At 40.5% G+C, this 22,214-nt stretch overlaps 1 protein-coding gene across 4 annotated transcripts in view; it reads left to right on the forward strand.

Moving 5' to 3' along the window:
- The window catches only part of ryr1b (ryanodine receptor 1b (skeletal)), a 94,558-nt gene that overhangs the window by 43,160 nt on the left and 29,184 nt on the right, over positions 1-22,214 (forward strand). For all 4 annotated transcript variants that reach the window (XM_083886234.1, XM_083886235.1, XM_083886237.1 and 1 more), the window contains exons 39-73: positions 27-170; positions 1,124-1,397; positions 1,495-1,612; positions 1,695-1,827; positions 2,855-2,949; positions 3,031-3,166; positions 3,241-3,424; positions 3,501-3,612; positions 3,713-3,833; positions 3,925-4,094; positions 5,056-5,276; positions 5,359-5,449; positions 6,166-6,306; positions 6,392-6,555; positions 7,513-7,591; positions 7,720-7,809; positions 7,919-8,059; positions 9,292-9,369; positions 9,471-9,546; positions 9,629-9,752; positions 9,890-10,005; positions 10,554-10,621; positions 10,749-10,870; positions 11,068-11,117; positions 13,040-13,100; positions 13,210-13,336; positions 13,430-13,538; positions 13,632-13,713; positions 14,894-15,024; positions 15,111-15,431; positions 16,289-16,529; positions 17,381-17,468; positions 17,576-17,668; positions 18,038-18,052; positions 21,277-21,447. In XM_083886234.1, the coding sequence (XP_083742360.1) occupies positions 27-170; positions 1,124-1,397; positions 1,495-1,612; positions 1,695-1,827; positions 2,855-2,949; positions 3,031-3,166; positions 3,241-3,424; positions 3,501-3,612; positions 3,713-3,833; positions 3,925-4,094; positions 5,056-5,276; positions 5,359-5,449; positions 6,166-6,306; positions 6,392-6,555; positions 7,513-7,591; positions 7,720-7,809; positions 7,919-8,059; positions 9,292-9,369; positions 9,471-9,546; positions 9,629-9,752; positions 9,890-10,005; positions 10,554-10,621; positions 10,749-10,870; positions 11,068-11,117; positions 13,040-13,100; positions 13,210-13,336; positions 13,430-13,538; positions 13,632-13,713; positions 14,894-15,024; positions 15,111-15,431; positions 16,289-16,529; positions 17,381-17,468; positions 17,576-17,668; positions 18,038-18,052; positions 21,277-21,447 (4,487 nt within the window). The remainder of the gene's footprint in view (positions 1-26; positions 171-1,123; positions 1,398-1,494; positions 1,613-1,694; positions 1,828-2,854; positions 2,950-3,030; positions 3,167-3,240; positions 3,425-3,500; positions 3,613-3,712; positions 3,834-3,924; positions 4,095-5,055; positions 5,277-5,358; positions 5,450-6,165; positions 6,307-6,391; positions 6,556-7,512; positions 7,592-7,719; positions 7,810-7,918; positions 8,060-9,291; positions 9,370-9,470; positions 9,547-9,628; positions 9,753-9,889; positions 10,006-10,553; positions 10,622-10,748; positions 10,871-11,067; positions 11,118-13,039; positions 13,101-13,209; positions 13,337-13,429; positions 13,539-13,631; positions 13,714-14,893; positions 15,025-15,110; positions 15,432-16,288; positions 16,530-17,380; positions 17,469-17,575; positions 17,669-18,037; positions 18,053-21,276; positions 21,448-22,214) is intronic.

Below are 22,214 nucleotides of genomic sequence, written 5' to 3' on the forward strand. Positions count from 1 at the left end.
ATTATAATTGCCGTGTCCACACACAGGTATACATGTTGAGGAGGAGGCAGAAGAGCAGGAGGTGGACACCTCCCTGAGGGGGAGACTCCTCAGTCTGGTGGACAAGCTCAAGAGCTTACGCAAGCAGAAGGAGGAGGAGACGCCGGAGGTCGAGGAGGAGACAAAGCCCAGTAAGATGGTTTTAGTTAGCATTTAGCTAACATTTATGTTACATTATGCAACAGAAAGTTTATTTTATACAAACAGAACGTGTAAACTTTCATAAATAAGTCATAACCTTGTGGTTATTATTATTATTATTTAAACTTCTTTATAATTTCTGCTTGAAAAATGACTGAATTATTCAATATTAGCTGAAATATTAAGTTTTTTTTATTGTGTGGTTAATTGTAAAGCTAACTTTTGTTGTTCTTTCGTACATTAGTATGTATTTTTATTGGGGTTTTCAAAGTTAAACATACAGATAGAAATAATACAGGAGTGGAAATAAAATTACAGATAATAAATATATACAAAATATCATTCTACATCTGAATTTTAGTGCCAAATTTTAAATTGTGTTGAATTGTACGTCAAAAAACTAGTGCTGGGCACGTTAACGGCATTAGCGACGTCAACGTTAACGCACATTAAAGGAAAAAGATGCGCGCGACGTCATGTTTGCGTGACTCCCTATTGTTAAAATTAGTCTTTAAAGTAACGCTAAACTTTAAAAACAGAGGCACACATACGCAGTACACAGGTACGCTGGTTATTTGTAGCGCTGCTCTTTTTCGTTTAATAAACAGACCGCTCCAGTTCCGCTGTAGGCATGCTAACAGCGCTAAAGGAGCTAACTGAGCTAACGGAGCTAACGGAGCTAACGGAGCTAGCTGGTAAACAGTGCCGCGGGCACGTAAACATGATGTGACGCCCGTCTTTTTCCGATCGGTCGTCTTGGAAATGCGCAATGCGTTAATGTGCGTTAACGTTGACGCCGCTAATGCCGCTAACGTGCCCAGCACTACAAAAAACAATAGAAAAACTGATTTTGAACAACAACTCACTGCCTATCTACAGACCATAGACCACAGCAGTTTCAGTCTTGAATTTAAGAAATCATTTCCCCCCCCGCCCTGTTCAGGCACCCTTCAGGAGCTCATCTCCCACACCATGATCCACTGGGCACAGGAGTCGTTCATCCAGAACCCCGAACTGGTCCGGATGATGTTCAGCCTGCTGCACAGACAGTACGACGGCTTGGGCGAGCTGATCCGAGCGCTGCCCAAAGCGTACGCCATCAACGCCGTGTCCGTGCAGGACACCATGGACCTGCTCGAGTGTTTGGGACAGATCCGCTCGCTCCTTATCGTCCAGATGGGTCCAGAGGAAGAGCGGCTCATGATCCAGAGCATCGGGTCAGTCTGTGTGTGTGTGTGGTACAATATAATTTTTCTCGTGAATAAATAACCATGAGAATTGTGATATTAATGTTTTAATAAAAATACATTTCAGGAACATCATGAACAACAAGGTGTTCTACCAACATCCCAATCTGATGAGGGCTCTTGGGATGCACGAGACTGTCATGGAAGTGATGGTCAATGTGTTGGGTGGAGGAGGAGATTCAAAGGTAACTGTTCGTTTATCTCACTTTACCTTTATCGTCAATCACAGAACAAACACAGGTGTATCTCTTCACTTCTTCTCTCCAGGAGATCCGGTTCCCTCAGATGGTGACCAACTGCTGTCGCTTCCTGTGCTACTTCTGTCGCATCAGCCGACAGAACCAGCGCTCCATGTTTGACCATCTGGGCTACCTTCTGCAGAACAGTGGCATCGGCTTGGGTCAGTGACAAAAAGAAATACAACTCATTTCAGATACAAATCCAGAGATTTGACAGGTTTCATAAACCTCCTGAGACCCAGACATTTGTTTGATGCATCTTAGAACAATACTTTCTTACAGGAAAACTGTCCGATTGTCTGATTTGCGTGAAGTTTAACCTGCAGTTAAACCCTGAGCGATACAAACGTCAACAATGTTAGCAAACAAGCTAACGAACGTCGCCTCAAATGGCTGCTGTCCACTGCTACGAGCCATAAACAGCTAACACGTATGAAAGCGTGAACTCCTTTGTACTGGTAAAACTACCATTTATAACATGACTCATACTATAATGACTGATGATTCAAGGATTCAAGGTTTTTTATTTGTCACATGTTGACGGTTAATTTAGAGTCGCTCTGTTGCTGAACATTTACTACAATTTTAACGTAAATTTAACTTAAATATGGTAATGATATAAAGATATAAACAGAAGGTGTAAATAAGTGACAGGAAAAGTGACAGTGATGCTAAAGTGCAGTATAGCATTAGTGTAAATTGTCCATATCTAGAACACTGATAACAACTACTTTTGCTGGCAGAGATGACTGAAAGGGAATATTAGTACTAAGGATCTTTGGAATTGGTTGGAATTGGTCTTTCCCATTGTTGGTTGGGCGTCGCCCAAATCGCAGATGTCCTCAAACAAATACTTCATGTTTACAGACGTTGTAATAATATTGCTCAAATGTATCAAATATGCATGCTACAGACGTTATTGTGCATAAATATACAAGTTTCATTCATAAAATTCAATTAGGATTCTTCCCATGTCCATATTTCGGTCGCCATAAAAAGTTTTGCTTGATATTGCCGCCATCTTGTTTTGTGTAATGTTGCTATGAGACCACTAGATGGTGAAATTAGGTCGATGGGTCAACGTTCTTACAAATTAAATGTCATGGTGCAGAATATGTGGTCACAGTGTCTCAGGAGGTTTAATAACCTGCAAAAACAAACCGTTTTGTCACGTTCCCACATCTGCAGGCATGCGTGGCTCCACGCCCCTGGACGTGGCTGCAGCTTCCTGCATCGACAACAATGAGCTGGCCTTGGCTTTGCAAGAACAGGACCTGGAAATGGTTTGAGAAAAAAAACAAAAACGTACGCATTAAATGGTACGGTGAACTATTTAGCTGAGCTAAATCCCGTTGCTGATGCAGGTGGTGACGTACTTGGCGGGCTGTGGACTGCAGAGCTGCCCGATGCTGCTGTCCAAGGGCTACCCTGACATTGGGTGGAGCCCAGTCGGAGGGGAGCGATACCTGGATTTCCTCCGCTTTGCCGTCTTTGTTAATGGTCAGTTGATAAGACGTTAGCGTGTGTAGCTTTTGAGCTGTGAGTAACGTCCGCTAACATCTGTCCGTCCACAGGAGAGAGCGTGGAGGAGAACGCCAACGTCGTTGTCCGTCTGCTCATCCGTCGACCCGAGTGCTTTGGCCCGGCCCTGAGGGGAGAGGGCGGGAACGGTCTGCTGGCCGCCATGGAGGAGGCCATTAAGATCTCAGAGGATCCAGCGAGGGACGGACCGACTGTCAAAAAAGACAGACGCTTCATGTACGTGGTGGCACAGTAGCTACTGTCCATGTCCAGAGAAGAGGATTTGATCTCTTCTTCTTGATGTCTCGGGCAGGTTTGGTGGTGAGGAACAGCACGAGGAGAACCGCGTGCATCTTGGAAACGCAGTCATGTCCTTCTACTCGGCCCTTATCGATCTGCTGGGACGCTGTGCTCCGGAGATGCACGTGAGTGAAAGGACTTTTCACACCGTTGATTTCTCTCACACCTCCAGGAAAACAGTCGATGAGCAGAGGTTAGTTTGACTCAGCATGTTTCTGTCTGCAGCTCATCCAAGCTGCAAAGGGTGAAGCTCTTAGAATCAGAGCCATCCTGAGGTCTCTGGTGCCCATAGAGGACCTGGTGGGAGTCATCAGCCTGCCTGTGCAGATCCCTGCCTATGGCAAAGGTGAGATACACCGTTGAGATTGTGTGTGAGACGATTGCGTTTTGGTATCTTCCTGCAAATATATAAGATTTCATCTTTCCTCACATTGCAGATGGTCAGATTATTGAGCCCAAGATGTCAGCCAGCTTTGTGCCCGACCACAAAGCCTCTATGGTGCTTTTTCTGGACAGAGTGTACGGCATTGATAATCAGGACTTCTTGCTTCACGTTCTGGAGGTCGGCTTCCTGCCTGACATGAGAGCTGCGGCTTCTCTGGACACGGTGAGTGAAGCAAAACAAAGACAAACTGTGAACCTCTTCTTCCCTGAAGCTCTTTTTCTGCTTGAAAGTGACACGCCCCAAACTAAATAGAGTCAATCTCTGCAGTTACAAGCTCTGTGTGGATTATCTTGGTATCAAAATAAAGACAAGTTTCACTGTAGATGCCGCTGTGTCAGAGTAAATGCACATGGAACACAGCATAGATGAAGGATTTTTTTCTCTCGCCTAAAAAAAAGTAAATTTCACCACTAAAATACGCAGTACACTTAGAAATAAGGGTTCCAAAAGGGTTCTTCTACAAGGGCTGAGGTTCTACCTGGAACCATTTGCTTCTGAAAAAACCCTTTCCCGAAGAAAGGGTTTTTCAAGGGTTCTTGGTAATGAACACTAATGGTTCCAGTAAGAACCATTTGGATCCAGATAACCCTTTAAAACACCTTTCCTGAATAAAAGTGTTTTAAAAGGGTTCTTGGTGGAACCCTCCAAAAGGGTTCTTGGTGGAACCTTTATACAAAGGTTCTACCTAGAGCCAAAATGGGTTCTCCTATGAGTACAAGCTGAAGAACCTTATATGGTTCTACTTAGCACTTTTATTTCTAAGAGTGTAGGAGCTCTTATTTTGGGGCTGGATCCATGAATCTTGGTCATAGAATGCTAAACAAAAATTGAACCCCTGGAATCTGTGGATTATGTAAATTCTGTTTCCTGTTCCTGCTGGTTTGATCCATCTGTGTTTCGTAAACATAAGAATGGTTCTTATGAGCTTTTAGCTGAGTTTCTGACCTTTCTGTGGGTATGCAGCATGTCTGTGTTTATTAAAGTTAGACATGGTTTTATGACGTTTTTGTCGCTACGTGTGACGCTGCCCCCCGGGGGAAGAAGAGCTTAACTGCAGGTGTCTCTATCTCGTCTGCCTTCAGCGTTTTTTGTACTCATCGGAGTTCTTCTTCTCTGATTGCAGGCGGCGTTCAGTACGACTGAAATGGCCTTGGCACTGAACCGCTACCTCTGCTCGGCGGTCCTGCCTCTGCTCACCAAGTGCGCCCCGCTGTTCGCCGGCTCGGATCACCGCGCCATCATGATCGACTCCATGCTGCACACGATCTACCGTCTGTCGCGAGGCCGAGCCCTGACCAAGGCTCAGAGGGACGTCATCGAGGAGTGCCTGATGTCGCTCTGCAAGTAAGAGCCAAAAACCCCCCCAAAAAACTCTCCTTCGATCTCGTTTTATATTTCTCATACTGCATCTCGATGACATTGACAGGTACCTTCGACCGTCCATGCTGCAGCATCTGCTCAGACGGCTTGTGTTTGACGTGCCCATCCTCAACGAGTATGCAAAGATGCCTCTCAAGGTTTGTCTGCTGTTCATTTGTTTTAAAACAACACATTCTACCCAGAGGCGCAGCTTGTGAACAGGCAAGGCAGGCAACTGCTTGGGGCCCCCGAGCCGATAGGGGGCCCCCCCGACACTCGGAGCCTGAGGGCTGTTTTTACTTTAATGTGCAGTGAGCAGCCGCCTCCCCGTCCCCCTTAAAAAACAATGGCCGATTTGCAATGACATCTCAGTAGGAAACCCCCCCCAAAGGGGCCCCACCTCACTTTAACCTGTGTGAAGTTATCGTTCTGCAAGTTGTAAAATGAAGAGGATTATTTACAGTGTAATGCATATCTTTTTTTACTCAGTTTATACATGTTTTTTTCTGTTATTTACAGTATTTTATTGTTCTATATATTTATATTGTTTTATAATGTGGGTTCTTGACAGTGTAACAGTGTCTTTTTTACTAAGTTTATATAGTTTTTTAAAAGCTATTTACAGTATTTTATTGTTCTTTACATTTATATTTTCACATACAAGGTTTTTCCATGTTATTTCATTCATTTTGAAAAAATAATATTTAGAACTCATACATTTTTTGTTGGTGTCAGATTATTTGTACACTGGTTGGAAGGAAGGGCCCCCTGGGAATTTTTGCTTTGGGCCCCTACAGACTCTAGAATCGCCACTGATACTACCGCTTTTTCCTCATCTTGAGCTTGATTCATCCTCGTGTTTTGATCGTTTCAGCTGTTGACCAATCACTACGAGCGCTGTTGGAAGTATTACTGTCTGCCCAATGGATGGGCCAACTTTGGCGTGACCTCAGAGGAAGAGTTGCATCTTTCCCGTAAACTCTTTTGGGGAATCTTTGAATCTCTTGCACACAAGGTAAGTGACAAGTCCTTTTTTTTTTACACCATCACAAGGATGAAGTTCACGTCTTTATTAAGTTGATTTCCCCTCCAAACTCTAGAAATTCGATGCAGAACTCTTCAAGATCGCCATGCCCTGCCTGTGTGGTATAGCCGGTGCCATCCCTCCTGACTACGTGGACGCCACCTATTCCTCTCACGTGGAGAAAAAGGCCTCTGTGGATGCTGAGGGAAACTTTGATCCCAAACCAGTGGAGACCACTAAGTAAGATCATGTTCCAGTTCAGGACCCAGCAAACTGAAATATATATATATGTAAAAAAAAATGTTATAATGTTGTTTGTTTACATATATATATATATGTTTCTTACAACAACTCCATTAGTCCTTTTGGAAGATTATTGATTATTAAGGATTCATAATACCTATTTTGATGCTTTAATTTTTGTAAATCTATATGAATACATAAATATATATATATATATATATATACTGATATGTATATATAAATACCTTTTTATATATATATATATTTATATATGTATATTATGGCATGCCGTTCAGGAAATTAATCTTTGAATATATTGAATGAAACACATACATACACGTATATATATATGTATATGTGTATATTTATATATACATTTATATATGTATGTATATATATATATGTTAGGGATATATATATTATTAAGGATTCATAATACCTATTTTGATGCTTTCATTTTTGTGTGTGTATATGTGTGTATATACAGTATATATACATATGTATATATATGTATATTTATATATATATAAACACTTGTATATATATATATATATATATATATATATGTATATATTTATATATATACTGTATATACAAACGTATATATATATGTATGTATATATATATATATATATTAGGGATACATATATTATTAAGGATTCATAATACCTATTTTAATGCTTTCATTTTTGTAAATATATATATATGTATATATTATATACATATATATATATATATACATTATACATATATATCTATATGTATATATACACACATATATATATATATATATTCATTTTAGAAGATTATTGATTATTAAGAATTCATAATACCTATTTTGACGCTTTCATTTTTGTAAATCTATATGTAAAAAAAAAATATATATATATGTGATATGTATATAGAGATATATAACTGTGGGCTGGTATTTACCCTGAGATAACTGCCTTACAGCACCATTATCCCAGAGAGACTGGATGGTTTCATCAACAAGTTTGCAGAGCACACCCACGACAGATGGGCCTTTGAAAAGGTGAATATATTAACAAACCTCTTTATTGCCATTGATGTGATTTTAGAGCGTGTGTCTTTAATGAAACTGTTGTTAGAGCGTGTGTCTTTAATGAAACTGTTGTCTGGACGTTTGAACCACCTTTGCAGATCCAGAACAACTGGACTTACGGAGAGGTGTTAGATGAGAACGGTAAGACTCACCCCATGCTCCGGCCGTACAAGACCTTCTCTGAAAAGGTAATAATCATCTTTCACACCAATCATCTCATAATCTACATACTTTTGATTGTGTATAAAAGTGTTAAACATACTGCTCTTTTTTATTGTTGTTGTTGTTGTTTTTCAGGACAAGGAGATCTACCGCTGGCCGATCAAAGAATCGGTCAAAGCCATGCTGGCGTGGGAGTGGACCCTGGAGAAAGCCAGAGACGGCGAAGGAGATATCGAGAAGAAGGCTGCGACGCGCAAGATCTCCCAAACTGCACAGGTATCTCTCATACAGCCGGTATTTAGTCGTTAGAATATACAGAACTGGTCTGGATTAACTATTAATGTTTGAATCTGTGTAAACATGTGCTCTGTTTATCATGCACCAAATGGTGTAGGCTTTATTTTCTTTACTTGGCAGGTTATTGAACCATCTGCCCTTTCACTATGAGGAGCAGAAACACGTTTTCCAGCATTATAATCCACCAATAACAAATGATACTTGACTTTTCCTGCAGTAAACATACGTTTGTACAAATGTGCTCACTCACCCACACCAAAGTCCATGTAGATTATCTGTGTTTTTAGCTCAGTGGGACAGCAGTGCTGCACTGAAGTCACAAGATAATTTATTTGAATATATTATATCATAATAATAATATTATGATTATTATTATAATCATAATAATAATATATTTGAACTTACTAATGGAGATAGCAAGGCAAGTTTATTTGTATAGCGCCATTCATGGTGCTTTACAGGCAAGGAAATACATTGGAAATTAAAACAAAAAAATAAATTAAAATAATTTAAAACATTAAACAATTTAAAATCAAGCGCAAATTAATAAAACATTGCAGTGTAATTTAAAATCATTATTTTAAAATAATTAAACGGGCAGATATGAAAGTTAAAGCGGTCAAAATTGGCAATATCAGAAAGCTGCGGTAAACAATAATGTTTTCAACCCTGATTTAAACAAGCTCAGGGTTTGTTTAGATTAAAGGCGCCATATGTAAGAATGTGGCCAAAAACGGTTACTACATTCAAATTCAAAACACCGAGGTCTTTTAGGTTTCTTTTTCTGACGTAACTGGGAACCCGTGGTTGCTCGGCAGCTGAGACTCTACTGACTGCAATGACGGCGATAGGGGGCGCCACATGACGCCAAAACATGATTTCAAAACATAAACATGATTTGCAGTCTGCAAAATATTTTTGTTAATGCAAATATTTTGTCTGTACTGTTGTTGTTGGTGAGTTCAGTTTGTTATATGAACATTATTCCTGAGTCTCTGTGACATATTAGGAGGATTTTATGGCCAGTTGCTTTAGATTTATTACATAATGCACCTTTAAGCAGTGCATAAATAAATCAAAGAGTCATTTCCATTTGGAAAAAGTTTGGAAAAAGAAGAGCAAGTGTCCTGGTTCTACGTTTAACATCGCTCTAATCTAAATAAAGAGTGTATTTAAAGATCCATAAACCTGTTCTACTGTGTTTTCATCAGGCCACCTATGATCCCAGTCATGGCTACAGCCCTCAGCCCATAGACCTGGCAGGTATGGCCCTGTCCAGAGAGCTACAGGTGGGTGTCTTTATTTAACCCTTTCACCATCATCGCTGTGTTTTGACCTTTGATTTCTTTGTAAAATTGACAGAGCAATATTTATTTTCCCCTCCACACAGTCTATGGCTGAACAGCTGGCAGAAAACTACCACAACACCTGGGGCAGGAAGAAGAAGATGGAGCTCCAGGCCAAAGGTTTAGATGTTTCCACAACTTTACATGCTGATAGTTTTGCAGTCTTTGCAGGTCTTAAACACAGTCTGTGTGCTCTCTGTAGGCGGTGGCAGTCACCCACTGCTTGTTCCTTATGACACACTGACGGCCAAGGAGAAGGCCAGAGACAGGGAGAAGGCCCAGGACCTGCTCAAGTTCCTGCAGCTCAATGGATATGCTGTCACTAGGTAGGGAGGAAATGTTGCCGCATGAATTTAAATTGAGTTATATACCTCTTCAAATTGTTAGATAATGTTGGAACACATCCTGACTGGAGAAGTCTGTGCATCACTAAATGATTCCTCTGTTTTGTCTCCGTGCTCAGGGGGTTGAAGGACATGGAGCAGGACATTTCCTCCATTGAGAAACGCTTTGCTTACGGTTTCCTCCAGAAGCTCCTGAAATGGATGGACATCGCGCAGGAGTTCATCGCTCATCTTGGTACTGTGATTTTTTACCATGTACATATATATATAGTCGTTTACCACATTAACAATGTATAGAGTGTTTTTCTGATTCATTTAATGTTAGATTCGTTGAGAAAAAGTGATTTTCCTTCAAAATTAAAGACATTACCTTCTCAAATTTTTTCTTCTCAAAACTAATTTTTTTCTCAAAATTAAAAAAAAATCCTCAACATTCTATTTTTTTCCTTACAATTTAATTTTTTTTCTCAAAATCTAATTTTTTTTCTCAAAATGTACTTATTTTTTCTCAAAATGTACTTATTTTTTCTCAAAAAAAAATTTCTTCTACAATTTTTTTTTCCTCAAAATGTTATTTTACTTTTTTTCTTCAAATTTAAATTACTTTCTCAAAATGAGTTACATTCATTGAAAAAAAGTGCCTTTCCTTAAAAAATAAGGATATTTCTAAGTTACCACAAACGTTAGAACAGTAGTGTATCTTGGTGCCATGTTCAGTATAAACCTCATGTTCAGTATAAACCTCATGTTCAGTATAAACCTCATTTTGCTTTGATTAAACAGAGGCTGTGGTTAGCAGCGGCAGAGTGGAGAAGTCACCACACGAGCAGGAGATCAAGTTCTTTGCAAAGGTGATGCTTCTCCCTGACGCTTCCATCACGTGTTTGCTTCTCGTTTATAATGTTTACATTTTAAGTACATGGAGTATTTGAACCTATTTTATTTGATCTTATTCACATTTCATCTTGTTTCTTACAGATTCTATTGCCGCTGGTTAACCAATATTTCAAGAACCACTGCTTGTACTTCCTCTCCACGCCTGCAAAGGTCCTGGGAAGTGGAGGACACTCGTCCAATAAGGAGAAGGAGATGATTGCGAGGTAGGCGTGCGGTCAAAAGACAGAAAGTTTAGAGTCTGTGTCCTCTTCCCTCTGTCATATCTGCTCATCTCCTCTTTTATTGTGAAATATCCTTCACTTCCCTTTTGGTTTTCTGTGTCGTTTCAAACATCTTTTCTTTCCCTCCCTCTCCTGACCTTTCCTCTTTTCTCCTCCTCCTCCTCCTCCTCCTGCCTCAGTATCTTCTGTAAGTTGGCTGCTTTGGTGAGGCACAGAGTTTCTCTCTTTGGTAAGGAATCTGCATGGTGGCGTCATGGTGGCGGGGTGTTTTTTTTCCCCTTCTCATGTTCATACTAATCCGTGTTGTGTCTCAGATTCAGTCCATCTTATATTCTCTCTCTTCTTTATCTCCTCGTCTAACGCGTCTCTCTCTTCAGCTCAGCTTCTGCTTGGCTTTGATGTTTTCTGCGATCAGGGAGTTTTTAACGGTTGTCTGAATTCAGAGTGCTGCTCACAGACTGGGAGTGATCTAAGCATGGATGTGTGTAGTTGTGTCAGGTGTCTACGATTCGTACTGTACTGTACTGTAGTGTGATGGCTTCTACGAGGCACCACCTGCTTTATCTTCATCATCCTTCCCTTTCACCACCATGTGTTTTTATGAGTCAGCTACTACTGAGGCGACTTTAGTCCATTTTCATTTTTCAAAAAATGCACAAATTCTACTCTGTTTTTTTGCAGAGTCACAAAAAAATTGAGAGGTTTGAAATCTCTAGGGCTGCATTTTAGACTGGACGGACATAAACGAGTGGAAAATCATTCACAAGTGGTAATAAGCACCAAAATTGGCACAGTGGGAATCGTTCTTTTGTTAAAACCCATTAGCCACACAAAAATCAAGATGGCTGCCATTTTTTCCCAAGATGGCCGCCAATTCAAGCTCTGAAATTCTATCTGCTGTTCAGATTTATTATACTTGAGAGGCTAGGAAGCTTCCTTTATATTCCTTTATGTACATCATTTCACACCAAAATCTAAATGAAATCAGAATCATGAAATTCTGATGTAAAAGAAGGTTGGAAATGGTGGCCATTTTTTCCAAGATGGCCGCCAATTCAAGCTCTGAAATGCTATTTTTGGTCAACTTTGTATAACATTGCCTAATAGGTATAATCTTGATATAAAATCATACATTTTGGATCACAGAGAAGTCAGATTTATGATACTGGAGAGGCTAAGAAGCTTCCCTTATATTCCTTTATGTACATCATTTGACAACAAAATCACTGAAATGGTCCCGGAAGTGAAATTCTGATGTTATATACGGTTGGAAATGGCGGCCATTTTTAAAGATGGCCGCCATTTTCCATTAATCCCATTGAAATTAACGTGTGGCTAATGGGATTTTTTCAAAAGAATGACCCAAGAGGTACATTCAGTCAAATGTAGGTGCTAATGCTGCTCTACTATCAGCTGTGGATTAAAACTTTACACTTTCACATTGTCACAGGTCTCTGAAACAGAAATCCTTGTCCTTGTTTCCATCTACGTTTGTTTCTTGTTAGCGGTTAATTCTAAAACTAAGCAAAAATCAAGATGGCTGCCATTTTTTCCAAGATGGCTGCCAATTCAAGCTTTGAAATGCTATTTTTGGGCCAACTTTGCATAAACTTGCATAAACTTGCATAATAGTTATACATACGTTACAGCTGCAACTAATGATTATTTTCATAATTCGATGAATCGATGAATCGTTTGGTCCATAAACCAAAATTATTCACTTTTAATGATTTTTTTTGTTATGTGGAGCAAAGAAACAAAGTATTCACATTTAAGAGGCAGAAACAATCAGAAATCTTGTTTTAATTTTAATTAAAAATAATGTAACTGAGACAATTTAAACACGTTATTATGAAGCAGTGGTCCCATGTGCTCCATTTCTCTTTAATTCACCATGTTGTGGTCTGATATGGATCATTTTCATGTGGTAGAGCAGTCACAGTGGTGCGGATTAAAAGGATCTATGTCCAGACCGTGTATTAGAAGTAATCTGCTTCCATATTAACTGCTGATGAACAAAAAAAGAATGATTTCTGTGTATTTCTCTAACACACTGTACTGTAAAAACTGTAACTGCATCTCGATGGATTTGTGGAGAGAGAGTGAGACGCTGCTGCTCTGACGACACAAACCTTTTTACGCTGTTTTCAGGAACGGATTCCAATGCCGTGGTAAACTGTCTGCACATTCTGTCGCGATCGCTGGACGCCAGGTATCTCACCGTCGTCTCTTTGTGATATCGCCTCACATCTAATCGCTTCTCCAGTCCAGTTAGAAAACAACAGTTTTTTTGTCTCTAACCCTTTTTTTGTTGTTGTCAGGACCGTGATGAAGTCCGGTCCTGAGATCGTGAAGGCCGGCCTGCGTCAGTTCTTTGAGAGCGCTGCAGACGACATCGAGAAGATGGTGGAGAATCTAAAACTGGGCAAAGTGTCGAGTAGAAACCAGGTTCGGACATAGAACACGATGTAGCTTCAGGCTGTTTATGACACTGTCGTTCATCTTTCCGGTGGACTGACGTCCGTATCTGCGCTCCTGTAGGTTAAAGGCGTGGCCCAGAACATCGGCTACACCACCACCGCCCTACTGCCCGTCCTCACCTCTCTCTTTGACCACATTGCCCAGCACCAGTTTGGAGATGACGTCATTTGTAAGCGAAGCACTTCTTTCCGTTGGGTTTATTTATTGTTCGTTACGCGTTCAATTCAAAACTCACTCACTCTTTTTTTTTTTACTCCCTCAGTGGACGACTTGCAAATATCCTGCTATCGTTTAATGTGCAGTATCTACTCTCTGGGCACGGTGAAGACTCCACATGTAGAGAAGTAAGTCGAGATCTCTCTGTCTCTGGCTCCTCCAACTGGTATTGATATAAGATGTTTGTTTTATATACACTACCGTTCAAAAGTTTGGGGTCACCTATACAACTTTTGTTGTGTTTTCCACTAAAAGTCAGACTTTTATTCATCAAAAGAGTTGCAAAATGAATAGAAAATATATTCAAGACATTGACAAGATTAGAAATAATGATTTTTATTCAAAATAATCATTTTGCCCTTTCGTCAAAGAACCAGCAAAACTGTTTTCAGCTGTGCTAACATCATTGCACCAGTGTTTTCAAGGGTTTTCAAATCGTCCAATAGTCTTCTAACGCCATTAGCACAACAAACACAATGTACCATTAGAACACTGGAAATGGGCCTCTATACACCTATGTACATATTCCATTAAAAACCAGACGTTTGCAGCTAGAATAGTTGTTTACCATATTAACAATGTATAGAGTGTATTTATGATTAATTTAATGCTTAAAGGAAATTTGCTAAAGGAAATTTCTCAAAATTCTATTTTTTTTCTCAAAACGTTTTTTTTTTAACCTCAAAATTTATTTATTTTTTCTCAAATTTAAATTCTTTTCCTCAACTTTTTTCTCACAATTTTAATTTCCTTCTCCAAACATTTTTTTCCCACATTTATATTTACTTCTAAAAAAAATATTATTTTATTTTTTTCCTCAAAATTTTAATTTCTTTCTAAAAATGTGGTATATTCATTGAATTTCTTTTTTTCTTCAAAAAGAAGGACACTTCTAAGTGACCCCAAAAGTGTCCTTCTACAAGGGCTAAGGTTCTACCTGGAACCATTTGCTTTTGGGTAACACTAATGGTTCCAGTAAGAACCATTTTGATCCAGAGAATCCTTTAAAACCCCTTTCCTGAATGAAGTGTTTTAAAAGGGTTATTAGTGGAACTCTCCAAAAGGGGTTTCTAAAAAGTTTCTAGAGTGTATATCTGATTCATTTAATGTTATATTCATTGAAAAAAAGAGTTTTTCCTTCAAAAATGAGGACATTTCTAAGTGACCCCAAACTTTTGAACTGCAGTGTACATGACCAAAAATGTGAAGTTTCATCCCGATAGCCTTGCTTAAGAGGAAAATCTGCACAAGTGATTGATTGTATAATTGGTTTTATGAGGATTATGTCCTTGTTTTTCTCTTGCACAGACAGAGACCAGCTCTTGGTGAGTGCTTGGCCCACTTAGCAGCAGCAATGCCAGTCGCCTACCTGGAGCCAGAGCTGAATGAGTACAACACGTTTTCTGTGTACACCACCAAGACTCCCAGAGAGCGATCGAGTAGGTTTTCAGCATGTACTCTTTCATTTTTCTACCACATTAACCTCACAGTTAATTACACATGCGTGTTCTGTCTTCATCTGCAGTTTTGGGTCTTCCCAACCAAGTGGAGGAGCTGTGCACTGACATCCCAGAGCTGGATGTGTTGATGAAGGAAATCCACGATCTGGCCGAGTCCGGCGCTCGCTACACAGAGATGCCTCACGTGATCGAGATCACTCTTCCGATGCTGTGTAACTATCTGCCACGCTGGTGGGAAAGAGGCCTGGAGAACTTCCCTGAGCAGGAGGGCCAGCTGTGCACCGCCGTCACCTCCGAGCAGCTGAACCAGCTTCTGGGGAGCATCATGAAGATCGTGGTCAACAACCTGGGCATCGACGAGGCCTCGTGGATGAAGAGATTGGCAGGTGAGATGGCTTAGGTTGAGACACGTGGGCTTTCAGGTGAGTTAGTTAGCGTATCGGAGGATGGTTCTCTGGTGACTGGGTGAGGTGAGTTGAAAATGTGATAGGTTTCATCAATTTAGTGGCATCTGGGATTGATTTGCTGTCTTATTTGGTCCCTCGAATATGCAGAAACTTATCTTAAAGGTCGGAATTTTGGACATAAGACCTTTTTTCCAACTCAGCCGTTGTGATGAAGACGTCTGGTTACGTCTGAGAGTTCGCTGGTTCTATGGCTAGCGCAAGTCAATGGTACAAGTTAGCATGGCATTAGAAACACTCATGCTGACACAGTGCACCCGATGCAAATCAATTGTAACGGCAGACTATCCATGTACATATCTGCGTTGATTGAATGTTTGAAATAAAACCAACCTTGCAATTTGAAGGATTTATGTCTCAGCAGCAGCAGCAGCGCGTCATACTTCCTGTTAGGCTATGGCAGCGGCTGACTGATTCCGCTGCTGCTGAGAAGTAGTCCCTCAAAAATTCAAAAATTCATGCGATGCGAGGTTAGTTTTGTTTCAAATATTATTCTATCAACACAGATATGTACATCGATAGTCTGCCGTTACAACTGATTTGCCTCGGGTGCTCTGTGGAATCGGTATGAGTGTTTTTAATGCCATGCTAACTTGTACCATTGACTTGCGCTAGCCATAGCACCAGCGAACTCAGCAACTAGAAGAACTGAATGGAATTTCTTGAAAACATCTCCAGACGTCTCCATCACAGCCGCTGAGTTGGAAAATAGGTCTTATGTCCAAAATGCCAAACTATCCCTTTAAACTCCCACTGATTCCTGTCCATCTCTTGCCCAGTGTTCGCCCAGCCCATCGTCAGCAGGGCTAAACCCGAGATGCTTAAGTCCCACTTCATCCCCACCATGGAAAAGCTGAAGAAGCGCTCAGGCAAAGTGGTCGCAGAAGAGGATCAACTGCGCATGGAGGGCAAGACGGAGGTGGACAGCGAGAACGGGACCATCCGAGACGAGTTTGCCGTGCTGTGTCGGGACCTGTACGCTCTCTACCCGCTACTCATCCGCTATGTGGACAATAACAGGTAAGCCACTCTGACATTTAGTTTGACATGGAGTCTTAGAGCTGATTGAGTCCTGACTCAATCGGATCTTTCACCCGTGTCTTTAAATTAACCCATGAGTCTCGAGTCTCTAGCATCATTGACCCGGATCAGTTGGGTCCTACTACAATTTAATTTAATTTAAAATGATAAACAGCGCTACACGCAAACATCTTGCAACATTAGCTACTAGGCCTAGCCATCTTAGCCGCCAAAAGTTGTATAACTTACAATTTCGTAGGCAACCACAACTCCACAAGTCAACTCCAGTCCGAGATAGGAACTTCCTGCAGAGCTGGAAACGGAGCTATTGAGTCAGTGGAGTCGCGACTCGCGCGAATCGGCCAGCTACGTTGTCATGAGTGGATCTGTTTCCTACATGAGAGTAGGCTATTGCTCCACGAGTCAGTTTGAACAGCAAATCCACAACAAAAGCCATACTTTCACTTCTGAAATAGCATCAGGGTATCCGTGGCTTCCGACTTTCCGAGTTTGAAATCCAACCCTTTGTTAGCATTCCGCTTGAAAACCTCGGAATCGGAACTCGGAAATTCCAACTAAAACGCACCATTAGTTATGCTTTTCCATCACTATCCAGCCTCTACCTTACTAGATCAGAGTTTAGAATGCTCAAACCCATTGGACTTTGCGCTCCCATCAAAACCAAGCTAACTGTATTTGTTGCAATAAATGGTTCCTGGCTTCCTGGTTTTTTTCATGGTAAGATCAAGGTCAAGTAAAGCCTTATTATCGTTCCACTTTCACTTTTTTTAAAAGGCTTTCCTCAGCATTTGAAGCCACATAATGATGATTTAATCCTTGTGTGTCTGCAGAGCACGGTGGTTGACCTGTCCAGATCCAGATGCAGAGGAACTCTTCAGGATGGTGGGCGAGGTCTTCATTTTCTGGTCCAAATCTCACGTGAGTTTTCTGTTGTTGTTGTTGTTGTTGTTGTTTTTTATTCCTGGTTTTATTTTTTGCACGATCTCGTTTTCTAAATGTTTTTTTTTGTTTTTTTTCTATTGCAGAATTTTAAGCGAGAGGAGCAGAACTTTGTGGTGATGAATGAAATCAACAACATGTCCTTCCTGACTGCTGACAGTAAGAGCAAGATGACCAAGGTGAGAGTGGAACAGCACACCAAACGGGCCTAACCTACACATGAATTAGAAGTTTTTATTTATACCCTGAGCTGTAACTCATTAAGAAACTAAACTCTAATAATTAATATTTGACTAACTCCACCCATTTCAAGCTGGGAAATATTTAACCCGTTTTTTTCTTTTTCTGTTATTTCCTTTCTTTAACTTTAGTTGCTATGAATAAGAATATCAGGTCAATAATTACGCTCTAAATAGTGATTATAGCTGACATTCTTTTCCAGGACACGGTAACAGGCAGTATTCCTGGTCTGTAGATTAGAAGCAGGAGTGTCGCTAACTGTGTTTTCTCCTTATATCCTGTGTCGGGGTTGGACGCTGGGCCTCTAGGCCGGAGACGGAGAGGTTAGACTGTGTTTGTGCACGAGCGCTGTGCTGATCGCATGGCACCCTGAGTTTTTGGGGAGGCATTTCATCAAGCTATGGACCACGACACTCTTTACACACACAGACGCCCATACTACACGCTCATATACATGCATACATACATACAAACACACAGGGTGATGAGGATGAAATGGTACACTGAGTAACGTAGATGTAGATGCTAACTGTGTGTGTGTGTGTGCAGGGTACGTGTGTGTGTGTGTGTTTATACACTACCGTTCAAAAGTTTGGGCTCACTTAGAAACGTGTTTATTTTTGAAGGAAAAGCACTTTTTTGTCAATGAATATAACATTAGATAAATCGGAAATAAACAACTATTCTAGCTGCAAACGTCTGGTTTTTAATGGAATATGTACATAGGTGTATTGAGGCTTATTTCCAGTGTTCTAATGGTACATTGTGTTTGCTAATGGCGCTAGAAGGCTATTGGATGATTAGAAAACCCTTGTGCGATGATGTTAGCACAGCTGAAAACAGTTTTGCTGGTTCTTTGACGAAAGGGCAACGTTTGAAGGTTTGGGGTTGGGGTTAGGGTTGGGGTTAGGAGTTAAAACGATAAAACTTAAGTAGCACTGGCCTACTGATCCGGTTGGTGGTGGTGGTGGTGGTCCAGTCCAGGGCCAGCGGACGGGACCAGGGTACGATCCCCGGGCAGAGCTCTGGAGAGGAAAGAGGGGGGAGTTAAATTAAATTCCAATAATATTGTTTTATGGAGATCTGGAGTTGAAGCCGGGTCGCCGATGGAGGGGAGGGGGGGTGTCAGTTTGTAGAAAGTAAAAAATTAAGAAATTAAAAATTACTGGATGATCAGAAAACCCTTGAAAACCCTTGTTCAATGATGTTAGCACAACTGAAAACAGTTTTGCTGGTTCTTTGACGAAAGGGCAACGTTTGAAGGGTTGGGGTTGGGGTTGGGGTTGGGGTTGGGGTTGGGGTTGGGGTTGGGGTTAGGGTTGGGGTTGTGGTTGGGGTTGTGGTTGGGGTTAGACGTTAGGAGGTTAAAATTCTGTTGCACAGGCCTACTGACCCGGTGTGCGGTGATGGTGGTTCAGTCCAGGTCTGTCAGCCAAGAGGTCAGAGTTCGATTCCCCATGCAGAGCTCTTGGCAGGAAGAGGGGGCTGACTGTACTGTTTACGTTATAAATTAATAAAATAATCGGGTTCTTTGTCGAAAGCAAAGTTTGAAGGGTTGGGGTTGGGGTAAGGAGGTTAAAGTTCTGTTGCACAGGCCTACTGATGGTGGTCCAGCCCAGGTCTAACAGCCAGGGGACCAAAGTTTGAAGAGTTAGGGTTAGAAACAATCATTATTTCCAATCTTGTCAATGTCTTGACTATATTTTCTATTCATTTTGCAACTCTTTTGATGAATAAAAGTGTGACTTTTAATGGAAAACACAACAAAAAGTTGTATAGGTGAGCCCAAACTTTTGAACGGTAGTATATATATATATACTGTATGTGAGCAAGGGTCTGGAGCGGCTTGATGAAAGGTCTTTGCTGTAGATGGTAGATCTGTGGCCTGAGAGGATTCATGGCGCCCGGTCGAGCGGGGTTGCGTATCTCGCCGAGCACCATCACTCTCCCGCGGTTTGACGTATAAACAGTTTGCCTTTAGATCGTCCCTGGTGGATACAGATGTGGAGCCCGTGCTACTGCGCCATCTGTGGTTTTGAAAATGTGTTGTTGTTGTTGTTTTAATTGTCGTCTTTTGTGGTAAAGATTCCTGCACTGGGGGACTCTTCTCTGTCCAACGTTTACACCAAAACCATCCCTTAATGCTAGCCTTAGATTTGCTTGGTCCATCTGTCACACACATCTCCACATCATTCTCCACTAACTGGACTCCATGTCTAATTCATTGACACCATCACATAGTTGAAATCATTCAATATTAAAGCCGTGTTATTGATGTTTTCACATGGTTTCTCTAAGATAAACAAGGAAAAACCTCCTCTCCGTGGCTGTTAGCCGGACATTACTGTAGCCAGCTGTTATCTGATCATCACAACGCCTTTCTCTACCAACTAGAGCTGAAACTATTAATCGATTTTGATATTTGTTATATATTTTGATAATCCATAATCAAGCTTTTTGAAGCTTTTTTCATGATTAAAACAAGATGTCTGATTGTTTTAGGTTCTTAAGTGTGAATATTTTCTCCACATTAATGTTAATTAAATTATTATATAAAAATATATATAAAATATATATATATATATATATATAAATAAAAGATATATAATACAATAAAATATATAAAAAATAAATGAATACAAATAAATATATAAGAAATAAAAATATGTAAGTAAAAATATATAAATAAATAATATATAATATAAATAAAAATACATTGTATATAATATATAATTAATTATAATAAAAATATATAAATAAAAAATATGTTATATGAATAGAAATATATTATATAAAATATATAAAAAAACAAATAAAAATATATAAATAAAAACATTTATTATATAAATATTATTATTAAATATTAAAATATGAATTAGTATAATTAATATTTTTGCTCCACATAAAGAAATCATTAAGAGTTAATTTTGTTTTTTGACAAAAACAAAGACATTCAAGAACATCGTCATTTCCAGGTTTGACCAACTCTGATCAACGTTTTTTTAACATTTTCTGACATTTTGAGAACCAAACTATTCATCGACTAATGGAGAAAATAAACGACAGATTAATCGATTACGAATAAAATAATCCTTAGTTGCAGCTCTGCGACCCGCACACACCGACAAAGCCCGGCCAGAGAGGGCGCTGTGAGACCAGACAACAGACAGTAATGAGCGCCCTGACAGCTTCAGGACAGGAGTGTGTGAGAAGAGCTCTCGGGCGATGGAGCTGACCCCCATAGATCTGTGCTGCTCTGTATGCTGTTGTTGAATAGACAGGACGTGCCCTGTGCTACTGGCCACTGCACTACTAACAGTGAGGCTGCACTGTGTGACACTACTGTAGCATAATGATGCAGCAGTGAAGCACCTGAGAACATGTAGTTGTTGGTCTGTCTTCAGCTGAGGTAAAGTACTTAGTCATCCATTCACTCTATCAGCATGTTCTCTTTCTTTCATACTGTGCATTTTTCTTCTTCCCTGCCTTTTTTTTTCATGTCGATTTTTTTTGTGATATGAGAATGTGATCATTTCCCCTTTTCCAGTCTGGAGGCTCAGAACAGGAGCGCACCAAGAAGAAGCGACGCGGCGATCGTTACTCGGTGCAGACGTCTCTTATCGTGGCCGCCTTGAAGAAGATGCTTCCCATCGGCCTGAACATGTGCTCTCCTGCAGACCAGGAGCTCATCAATATCGCCAAGATCAGATACTCGCTGGTAATAAATGAATGTGGGGGGACAAAAAAGGCAACTCTCTGATTATACTGTACACTCTTAGAAATAAGGGTTCCAAAAGGGTTCTTCTACAAGGGCTGAGGTTCTACCTGGAACCATTTGCTTCTGAAAAACCCTTTCTTCGGGGAAAGGGGTTCTTGGTAACGCTAATGGTTCCAGTAAGAACCATTTTGATCCAGAGAACCCTTTAAAACCCCTTTCCTGAATAAAGGGTTTTGAAAGAGTTCTTGGTGGAACCCTCCAAAAGGGTTCCAGGTGGAACGTTTATAAAAAACATTCTACCTGGAGCCAAAAAGGATTCTCCTATGAGGACAAGGCGAAGAACCTTATATGGTTGTACTTAGCACTTTTATGTCTAAGAGTGTACATTGTTCAGAGTTACCCCAGCCTTTGACCTGTCAGGATTCAAACCGGCAACCCTCCAGTTACAAGACAAGTTACTTTTCCATTAAGCCAAATATCAGTATACCATTGTACTAGTTGTATTCGCGAATAGAGCGATGGCAGGGTTCCAAAAGGGTCCTCCTACAAGGGCTGAGGTTCTACCTGGAACCATTTGTTTCTGAAAAACCCTTTCTTTGGGGAAAGGGGTTCTTGGTAACACTAATGGTTCCAGTAAGAACCATTTTGATCCAGAGAACCCTTTAAAACCCCTTTCCTGAATAAAGGGTTTTGAAAGGGTTCTTGGTGGAACCCTCCAAAAGACTACCTGGAGCCAAAAAGGGTTCTCCTATGAAGACAAGCCGAAG

Source organism: Microchirus variegatus, assembly GCF_963457635.1.
Source record: "Microchirus variegatus genome assembly, chromosome: 3".
Classification (NCBI taxonomy): domain Eukaryota; kingdom Metazoa; phylum Chordata; class Actinopteri; order Pleuronectiformes; family Soleidae; genus Microchirus; species Microchirus variegatus.